Here is a 10,802-nt window from a genome sequence, read left to right on the forward strand (position 1 = left end):
ATTTCCTTCATGAGTATTTTATAGCTTTCTGAGTACAGATTCTTTGCCTCTTTGGTTAGATTTATTCCTAGGTATCTTATGGTTTTGGGTGCAGTTGTAAATGGGATCGACTCCTTAATTTATCTTTCTTCTGTGTTGGTGGTGGTGTATAGGAATGCCACTGATTTCTGTGCATTGATTTTATATCCTGCCACTTTACTGAATTCCTGTATGAGTTCTAGCAGTTTTGCGGTGGAGTCTTTTGGGTTTTCCACATAAAGTATCATATCATCTGCAAAGAGTGAGAGTTTGACTTCTTCTTTGCCGATTTGGATGCTTTTTATTTCTTTTTGTTGTCTGATGGGAGGGATGGGGTGACTGGGTGATAGACATTGGGGAGGGTATGTGCTATGGTGAGTGCTGCGAATTGTGTAAGACTGATGAATCACAGACCTGTATCTCTGAAACAAATAAAACATTATATGTTAAAAAAAAAAAAAGATAGTAGGAAGGGAAAAATGAAGGGGAAATTGGAGGGGGAGACGAACCATGAAAGACTATGGACTCGAGAAACAAACTGAGGGTTCTAGAGGGGAGGGGGATGGGGGGATGGGCTAGCCTGGTGATGAGTATTAAAGAGGGCACATATTGAGTGGAGCACTGGGTGTTATATGCAAACAATGAATCATGGAACACTACATCAAAAACTAATGATGTAGTGTATGGTGATTAACATAACATAATAAAATTAAATTTTAAAAAATTTACTACTTTTAGTTACTCCTTTTTACATCCATTTTCTCTTCTGTCAATTTTCATAGTCTTCTTTTTTAAAAGATATTTATTTATTTTAGAGAGAGAGCATGTGCGTGAGAATGGGGAGGACAGAAGGAGAGGGAAAGAAGCAGACTCCCCGCTGAGGTTGGAGCCCGAGGCAGGGCTCAATTTCAGGACCCTGAGATCATGATCTGAGCAAAAACCGAGTTGGGCACTTAATCGACTAAGCCACGCAGGCGCCCCTTCATAGTCTATTTTAAGTTCCTTTACATGTACTTCATGCCACCTTATTTCCTTTCCAAGTGTATTGTCCTATTTCCCTTTCTGTGTCTTCTTCTACCTCTGTCTTTTTTTTTTTTTTTTAAGATTTTATTTATTTATTTTGACAGAGAGAGCGCACAAGTAGGCAGAGAGGCAGGCAGAGGGAGAGGGAGAAACAGACTCTCCACTGAGCAGGGAGCCCGACGTGGGGCTTGATCCCAGGACCCTGGGATCATGACCTGAGCTGAAGGCAGCTGCTTAACCGACTGAGCCACCCAGGCGCCCCTTCTTCTACCTCTGTCTTATCAGTTTCTATTTCTTTTCCTTTTTATCCTTTCAAATTATATGTGGGTATGTGGAGGCAGAATAATTCCAGAACCACCCACAAATATTCCTACCATTGCAGTCAATCCAGTGTGGTCCACATGGAGACCATTTAGATCCTGGTCTACTGGTAACTTGGCTCACTCATATATATGGAAAGAAATTGTTTATTCATTAAAAAGTTCTGTTAAAATGTTTGGAAATATTCCTCACTCATGTCTCCCTCTTACAACTTACTCTTAGGTAAATCTGGTCACTATCCAGTAAGCTGCTCATGTTTTTTATTATAATCTCGGGTTCAGTCACTTCTCTGGATACAAGCCCTTCCTAATCCAAGTCAAAATTTACCTAGTTATGTTTAATTTCTCCTCAGTAAATATTTGTTGATAGATTTCTTTGTTTAATATAAAAATTCCTTACTCACAGGAACCATGTATTTATTTATGTGTATCTTTATAATCTCCTGGTTATCTAACAGTATGCTTTATAAATAGTAAGTGTGAAAGAATGGAAGGCAATAGTGTAACAGAATGAGTCCCTAAAGTATATGAATGACTTGGAATATTAATTTAAAATATGATTTAATTTAAAATGTGATTAAACTGTACTCCCTGCGAGTTAGTATTCTTACTAAATTTCTGTTACTGAAATGTTTAATAAATAAGTCGAAGTGGTGTATATTTTGGGTCAGATAAAATACAGTATTTTAAAAATTATACCATTATAGGAGATTGTCTTCTCTTTCCATATGGATAACAGATTAGTCTTAACTGATCTCTCAGTTTTGGCAATTATCTTTGAATGAAGACTTTATACTGAATGGTAAATTTTTCTATGTGAACACATATCCTTCCTTGAGCAGTTGTGATAACTGTTTTCCTTTTTTCATTTTCCTAAGGGATTGGGTAAAATTTAGGAGTTGTCTGAGAAAACTCATATTTTAAGCTTCATGAGAGCAGAGATTTTGTTTTATTAACTGTTGTATTCCCAGTGCCTAGCAAGAAGTAGCTGACGAATAAATTGATTTACCTAGTATTACTGGGTTTTAAAAAATGACTCTAGATGAATTCAAGAATAATCTAACATTGTCAACCACCCATAAGTTTAAGTTGGGGACTTTCAGTTTTGCAAATTTAAAGGAAGTAATCAGTATATTAATCCAAGCAAGTGTTAGGGAGACAAAATGAATATGAAATACTCTAACATTAAAAAAAAAATTAAAAACATGGCCAGTATGAGATTTTTCAGGGCTGAGAGGGTGCCCAGTTCATCCTATATCATCATATGATCACACCTGGTGGCACAAAAAAATGTTTAATATTTGTTTTAACTGAAAATACCCATGCTTATTAAACATAGACAGCATAACTTTAATGTAATAAAATATTTCTCCCAGTTACAAATTTTTGGTGATGCATCATGACAAAGAATTTTTTCCTGCTTTTCAGAATATTTCAGGTGTTCAAACTGAAGCCCAACTTTTTGGACTGGAACCAGTCAGCACCTATTCTGTCAGCCTATCTGCCTTTACAAAAGTCGGAAATGGCAATCAGTTTAGTAATGTAGTAAAATTCACAACTCAAGAATCAGGTGAGACACAGTTTTTTCATCCTAAAATGTTTCACTTTGTATTTAACACTTTTCCCTTCCTTTTGGTTTATGTGATAAAGTATAATCATTTAATAGTGCATTCAAAGGGAAGTTGAATTTCAGGCCTTTAACAGTAGGCTGGGTCTTGTGTGCAAATATATATATACTTACACGTGGTTTTTCCTTTTGAACTGAGGAAATTGAAATCAAGGAATCATTTAGGAATAAAGTAGGTTTCTAGGTATCTGTAAAAACTACTTAATTCTTTTTTTATATAAAGTTTTTATTTAAATTCCAGTTAGTTAACATACAAGGTAATATTAGTTTTAGGTATACAGTAGTGATTCAGTACTTCCATATAACGCCAGGTACTCACAAGTGCCCCCCTTAATCCCCATCACCTATCTCACCCAACCCCACTCACCTCCCCTCTAGTGACCAACAGTTCTCTATAGTTAAGTGTCTATTTCTTGGTTTGCCTCTCTCCCCCTTTTTTATTTCCCTTTGCTCGTTTGTTTTGTTTCTTAAATTCTTAGCATCAACTGAGACAGCTGGGGTTGGGGGGAGGGAAGAGAAACCAACCAGTAGCCACTTTTAACAGGTTGGTTTATATTTACATGAAGCGATACCGATGGTTTTTTAAAGAAGATATATTGTGACACGTGAAGACCACTGGTCATTATGTAAACTTCTACTTTCCGTAGTCTATTTGTAACATGTGGAGGGGATTATGAAGACTATGAAATACCACTGGTCTAATTACACAGCTTACCTACATGTCATATCCATGCCAAAGCTGACCTTTGCTTGTGTACTGGATAGTTTTCATTTATGATCTATATCATGGGTGACTTAGAAATGCACTTTTCCTTCTCTCAACTGGACCATATGTTTAAAGGCACCTCCTCCTCACTTTTTTCATCAATGATTATTGAGTGAGCACAAGATATTGCTCTAGTTATTTTTTCTCTGTACCTTTAGATGCACTTCCTCTTGTTTTAGTGAACCTCTAAATTGAAACTGGGGAGCACTCACTGATAAATTAGTCATTTTTGCATTAATTTATGAATATCTGAGACTTTTTTTCCATAGCATTCCTATAAGACAGGCTAAGACAATATTTATCGTGGATAAAAGTGCATGCTTTGAAGTCAGTGTCTGGATTTGAATACAAGCTTACTAGCTGTATAACCTTGCAAAGGCCCAGGAGTCCTCTGAGCCTCTATGTTCCTAACTGAAAAGAAACACAGATTAGCAGTAGCCGCCTATAACGTTGTGGTGCAAAATATTTTAAAAGATCCACATAAAGTTCTTATTAGAGTGTTGGACACACATTTAGTGGTCAAAAAAAATACTACTGTTGCCCCATTCTTGTATTACAGATGAAAAAACCACGATTCAGGCAGTTTAGATAAAAAGGTCTGAAAAAGTTAGTGAGGAAACTGAATTAGAACATTAGTTTCTGACCTCTAGTGAAGGGTAGACATGACTGTAGGAAATGGTTATATTATAAATGATAATTTACATATTATATACAAATGCCAAACCTATAAAGAAGAAAAACACTTTAACAATTTATACATGTATCAGTTTAGTAAAAAATCAAGGCTAATCTTGTAGACAATAACACAGTAAATACTTTTATCAATAAAATAAAATTGCATAAAATTCTATGCCTTGATTGGTTAAATAAAAGAAATTTTCAACTTTAAGTGTTAAATATCGCTGGTTAATTATTTTTTGATTTACAGGGTCAGTGAAATAGATATTCACAAAATCTGGGTTTATAAATTAAACTTAAGCAAAGTATCAACTGTCTCTTAATTTACTTTATAAAAATATTATATATTTTTGAAAATAAGGAAGCAAATAATTAATAATATTTAATTGCCAGAACCCTGGATCAGCTGAGAAATTGTCTTTTCTTTCATTTTAAATGCCACACATCCTTTAGTTCTGATGTCTTTATCTTACAAAGGAAGAAGGATTTGTAAAGATAAATTTAGGTCAGAGGAGAAAACTCAAAGATAATACTTGAGTATTCTTTCAATAACTATGTTTTGCATAATGACAGCAAGTTGTTTATACTTCTTTATACTCCACAAATTCTTTATATACTCCACTACTTCTTTATAATCCACAAAATGATGATAGGCGAATTTTCCTTCTAGCATCCTCTTTTTGCTATAATAAGAAAAGCTATGCTAATATTAGGGGGCATTACATAATTGGACATTTCCATGGGAAGTAGCCAGTCTCTCTAATCTGCAGTCATTTTGATGGATTGGGGTACTGCTCTTCAACCAGGTCCACAAGATATAGTGGGCCTCTGAGAAATTGGGTTACTTCCAAGTAAATTCATAGAAGTTCTAGAAAAAAACTGGGACTGAATTAAAAACTGGGACTGATTTAAATCTTCCCTCCAATGACTTTTTAAAAGATACTGAGGGATCAGGTCTTCACAATTCTTCCGAAGAAGCCTACCAATTGTAAAAACAAAATCCCTAAATTGATTGCATGTTTCCTAGTACTGTTGTTGCAGGAATTCTCTGCCTTTAGTGCCCTGGGTTCTTGGTCACACTGCTTTGAAGAATGAAAAGGTAGACCAGACAAAGAGTGGTGAGCCCCAAAGCAAAGTTTATTGAACAAGAGTATAAAGCTCCCAGAGAGGGAGGGGACCTGAGAGGGTTGCCCTTGGAGTTTCTAAGTTTAAGGGTTTTTATGAGCTCTTTTGCAGAACTATCTTCAGCAATCAGGGTGTGCTGAGTCGTGCCAACCAGGGCTTTGATCATGTATCTGTCTACATATTAGGTTAATGTCCATGTGCTGATGGTCTGTTTTGGCGGGACATCTGGGGGCTTATGTCTTAACTGCCCCTTGCTCATGATATTGACATATGCTTTGTGGTTAATTGTCTTATTTTAGGACATTTTGCAGAAGTCATTTCTGCAAAGGCTGCAAAGCAGAATGTCAGTGTGGTCCTGTCTAAGCTGCAAAACCAGATGTTAGTGCTGTTTTATTTTAGCTGTCCTGACTCCATATTTTCTCATTGGGGACCATCACCCTGACTACCTAACTGTCCAACTATCTCCTAACAATGTTAGGCCCAGATGTGTCAATCATGGAGGTACCTACATCTATGTTTTCCATAAAAATGTTCCATAAAAAAAGTATTACTAAGACTACTCCTTTCCGGTTAAGAGATAAAGAGGGCAGGCTTCAACCACTGCCTGAGCTTGAGGCTTTACAGTTAGTTGCTTCTCAGGATTTGAGGATCATTGCTGCTTGGGCCTAGGAAAATATTCAGTGATTGGCTCACTATTGTAAGGATTAACATAATAGCATAGAAAATGAGCCAACTGCCATTTCATTCAGTTTATGTTAAGAACTTATTGAGCACACATTGCAAGTTTGATATGTTAAATTTTTATTTGGTCTCAACTCCTAAACATGATTTTATAGCAATCAGGTAATGAAATCATTTACTACATGTGTATAAATTTTAACTTTGGGCATTTGTTTATCTTTTAAGTTCCAGATGCCGTACAGAATATACGGTGTATGGCAACTAGCTGGCAGTCAGCTTTAGTGAAGTGGGATCCACCCAAAAAGGCAAATGGAATAATTATTCATTATGTGATAACAGCTGAAAGGAATTCTACAAGAGTCTCTCCCCAAGATCATATGTATACTTTCATGAAACTTCTTGCCAATACCTCATATGTCTTTAAAATAAGAGCTTCAACCTCAGCTGGTGAAGGTGATGAAAAAACATGCAACGTCAGCACACTACCTGAAGCAGGTAACTACTGTGAAACATGTAACTAATCTGAAACAGGTAATTTACCTGAAAGAGGTACCTAACACCCAAAACAAGTAACTGTCTGTGGCCGATGTCATACATTTGTCAACACCAGTTGTAATCTTTTTCTTTTCTTTCAAGTTTTTATTTAAATTCCAGTTAACAATGTAATATTAGTTTCAGATGTAGGATTTAGTGATTCTTCATTTACATACAACCCCCAGTGCTCATCACAAGTGCCCTCCTAAATCCCCATCACTCATCTAGCCCATCCCCCAGCCACCTCCCTTCCAGCAACTCTCAGTTTGTTCTCTATAATTAAGAGTCTGTTTCCTGCTTTGCCTCTCTTTCTCTTTTTTTTCTCCTCTGTTCATCTGTTTTGTTTCTTAAGTTTCACGTATGAGTGAATTCATATGGTAATTGTCTTTATAGCACATTTATCTGAAGATATGAAAGAAATATTTAAAAATGTAACACATACATTTTTATGACATGTGTTACCTGAGTACTAGCTGTGTAGTACACTGACCCCTCTCCACAACATTAGGAGATTAAAAGGAGGAACGGAGAGAGCAAATCTGTACTACTGTGTTTCCACAAATATTTCTTATTATCCAAACTCTGAGCTTATCAAATTATGCTTTCTCATAAATTAAAATATGGAGTGAACATGTAAACATTTTGATATTTATCTCTTTTTTACTTAATTGATTTTATGGAATTCTAGATGCTTCCCTGAATTCCATAGCTGGCAGTGTCAAACTCTCTTTCATCTATTTGTTTTCCTATATACTAGCCCTAATCTTTATATTATTTGAATAAAAACATCCAGTTCACTAAGCTCTAGTCCACAAAGAAGAAAACTCTTGCCCTCCCTAACACTGGTCTGACCTATGTCATAATCTCCTTCATCCTTCTTCCTTCTCCAGTATTGTACCTGCTCATATAAATGTAAGTCTGATTCCTTCCTGATGATGCTACTCCTTGGAAGTCCTAATAGGGACTGTGGGTAATGGCATAATTGTTTACTTCTGGCACATCCAGATCTGTTATCTTGGTAGCATCTTTTAATTCCTTCTGCCTTTTGAAATCAGCATCACCCAATTTTACTCCACTTCTCTATCCTTGAGGTGGTAAACCACAGAACTTTGAGACATGGTGTACCTTTTCCCTGGTTTCAGCATCCTAATCAGCATCCTTTCCTTCTCATTCTTTCAGTGCAACACTTCTTCAGACTTCAGTGTTCTCCCTGTTCAGCTGGAATTGATGCTTTTCAGCAACACCTGCCTCTTACTCTTACATCTCAAACCAGGCCATTGTGACTCAACTTCCAGGGGTTTCCCAACTCTGAGAGAATTCCATTGTTTTCACCAGATGCTGGCTGAAGACTAGTGCTATAAAAAAACCAGAAATTATTTACCTGTTTCAGCTATAAATTCACCTTTTCTAACTCTCCTACCTGCTCCATAATCTTCTATACATCCTTTGTTTACACTCTTTCAATTTTCCATAGCAGAATTCTGCTCTCATTTTGAACATAATATACCCACACTATCATCTATATTTGATGTGATTATTCATTTTACTACATCAGTGATACTGACTTGACCTCCTTCAAAATTTGCCCATATCTTTATTTATGCTCTCAAGATAGCCTCTCAGGGGTGCCATTGCTTTCCTCTTTTCAGGAATCTGTTTATTTTTGTTTCAATATATCTCCTCTAGAACATCACTCCATCAATTCGATCTACTTTCTCCTGCATTTTATCCTCTCTCTCTCTCTCTCACACACACACACACAAATACACACACATAAATTATTAGAAAATTTCAGCTAAGGAACTGGTTGGCATACCAACCCTAAACTTCTTCACATGGAATTTATGCTACATGAATTCTTCTCTTCCCTACTTTTCTATGCCTGTACTTTATAATCATTTGGACACCAAGCCTCATATTTATATGTGATTCTTGCTCCCATCTCTCCTACATAAAATCAGATCTTATTAATTCAGTCTCTGCCATGGTTCTGCAATCTGCTCCTTCTTCAACTTGACTGCCCCATTTTGCATCAGATTCTCGTTGCTTCCTGTAATAATACCTCAAGTAGCCTTACCACACACCCTCATCCAGCCTGCCCATCAGTCTTTTCTTCCTACCTACTTACTTTGATTGAACTGTCTCTAATACACAATTTAGAGCATTTATGTGTTGGCAGTTGAAGTTTATTATCTGAGGGTAAACGTTAGACATAGATTTGGGTATTTGAAGCAAAGAGATCAGAATGAAAGGTAAAAGGTGTAGGAGATGACCCGGGATACTCCAAATGTTTTACTTATTCTTGTTGTCTAGAAAATGCATCCCAGAATTTATCACCAATTAGAATCTGACTTCTGTCTAGCTTTTCATTCTTATGTCCCTCCACTGCGTTTCCTCATCTAGCTGATGCCTGTAGCCAAACTTCATTTTTTCAGCACATTAGACTTCATGTATTCAATTCAAAGAACATTTATTAAACTCTTGCTACTTGCTATGGGGCTAATAATTGATTAGACTCACTCTTTTTAAACGTATCCTACACTTTCTCATGATCAAATTGCTTTGCTTCCTGTAGCTATATTGTCCTTTTCCTTTTTTATGTCATACAAAATTCATTCTTAAAAGCCCAGTTTAAGTGTGTGTGTGTGTGTGTATGTGGGTGTGTGTTTTAAATTCTTCAATGACATGCCAAACTTTAAAGCCACAGACTTCACTCCAGATTTGCTGAATCACAGCCTCAAGAGGTGATGCCCAAGAATCTGTACTTTTAAGCATCTCTCTAGGTGATCTGATGCTCTGTAAATTTGAGGAAATACTGGAGTAGATTACCCATGAACTTTGATGGTTGGCAATATGTAGCAGTGAGGACAGGCAGTGTCAGAGAGGTCCAGAAAGCAGTAATAGGTATTTCCCTAGTAAATGGGCAGCAGAAGGAAATATGTTCAAATCCTGGCCGATGGTCTAGCATCAGGTACAATGGTCTTGATCATTGTACAGGAGCTGAGCCTCAGAGAACTGGAAAAAAAAAAACAGGACAATAATTCTGAGATAAATGAGAGGTTCAAGACTGAAAATGAGGCAGAAGACTCATTACTAAGTCCATTGGTACTCAAGGTGAGTGCTTCATCACAGGAACAAAGCAGAAGTTCAGTTAGTAGAACTGAGACACATAATCAAAATAGTAATATGCATTTGATACAGAGACACCTGAATGTAAGGTACAGGTCTTTGTAAAAAATAAAAAAATAAGTATTTGAATTTGATCTTAACTCAGGGTTAAAAGACTACATGACTGAAAGTTGAAGGGACTCTAAATCGATGAATTAGGCAGATATGGTACTGTGTGCTATGTACTCAATACTGAAGAAAAATGCTTTTTGAAGTTGAGACTTCTAATCCCTGCATCAGAATGTATATCCCTGAGGCCCTACTCCAGACCTATGGAATCAGAATTTGGAAAGTAAGACTCACAACAAGTCTGCATTTATTTATTTATTTATTTAAAAATATATTTTTTATTATGTTCTGTTAGTCACCATACAGTCATCATTAGTTTTTGATGTAGTGTTCTATGATTCATTGTTTGCATATAACACCCACTGCTCCATGCATGGTGCTCCATGCATATGTGCCCTCCCTAATACCTATCTCCCCCCTCTGGTTTCCTCCCCTTCATTTTTTCCCTTCCTTCTCATAATGTCCTCCATGCTATTCCTTATGTTCCACAAGTAAGTGAAACCATATGATAATTGACTTTCTCTACTTGATTTATTTCACTTAGCATAATCTCCTCCAGTTCCATCCATGTTGATTCAAAAGTTGGGTATTCATCCTTTCTGATGGCTGAGTAATATTCCATTGTATATATGGACCACATCTTCTTTATCCATTTGTCTGTTGAAGGGCATCTCAGCTCTTTCCACAATTTGGCTATTGCAGACATTGCTGCTATGAACATTGGGGTGCAGGTGGCCCTTCTTTTTACTACATCTGTATCTTTGGGGTAAATACCCAGTAGTGCAATTGCTGG

General features: G+C 36.6%; 1 protein-coding gene and 1 long non-coding RNA gene across 2 annotated transcripts in view; one reads left to right on the forward strand and one right to left on the reverse strand.

Moving 5' to 3' along the window:
* The window catches only part of PTPRQ (protein tyrosine phosphatase receptor type Q), a 231,612-nt gene that overhangs the window by 105,941 nt on the left and 114,869 nt on the right, over positions 1 to 10,802 (forward strand). Inside the window, exons 27-28 of the mRNA XM_081818978.1 lie at positions 2,790 to 2,931; positions 6,464 to 6,733. Coding sequence (XP_081675104.1) covers positions 2,790 to 2,931; positions 6,464 to 6,733 — 412 coding nt within the window. The remainder of the gene's footprint in view (positions 1 to 2,789; positions 2,932 to 6,463; positions 6,734 to 10,802) is intronic.
* LOC145721855 (uncharacterized) overlaps positions 6,935 to 10,802 on the reverse strand; it is a 6,855-nt gene continuing 2,987 nt past the window's right edge. Inside the window, exons 2-3 of the long non-coding RNA XR_014145817.1 lie at positions 9,602 to 9,787; positions 6,935 to 8,127 (exon numbers count right to left, since the gene is read on the reverse strand). This is a non-coding gene — a long non-coding RNA (uncharacterized LOC145721855). The remainder of the gene's footprint in view (positions 8,128 to 9,601; positions 9,788 to 10,802) is intronic.

This window comes from Leptonychotes weddellii, chromosome 5 (assembly GCF_054177405.1).
Source record: "Leptonychotes weddellii isolate Sample4059 chromosome 5, ASM5417740v2, whole genome shotgun sequence".
Taxonomy (NCBI): domain Eukaryota; kingdom Metazoa; phylum Chordata; class Mammalia; order Carnivora; family Phocidae; genus Leptonychotes; species Leptonychotes weddellii.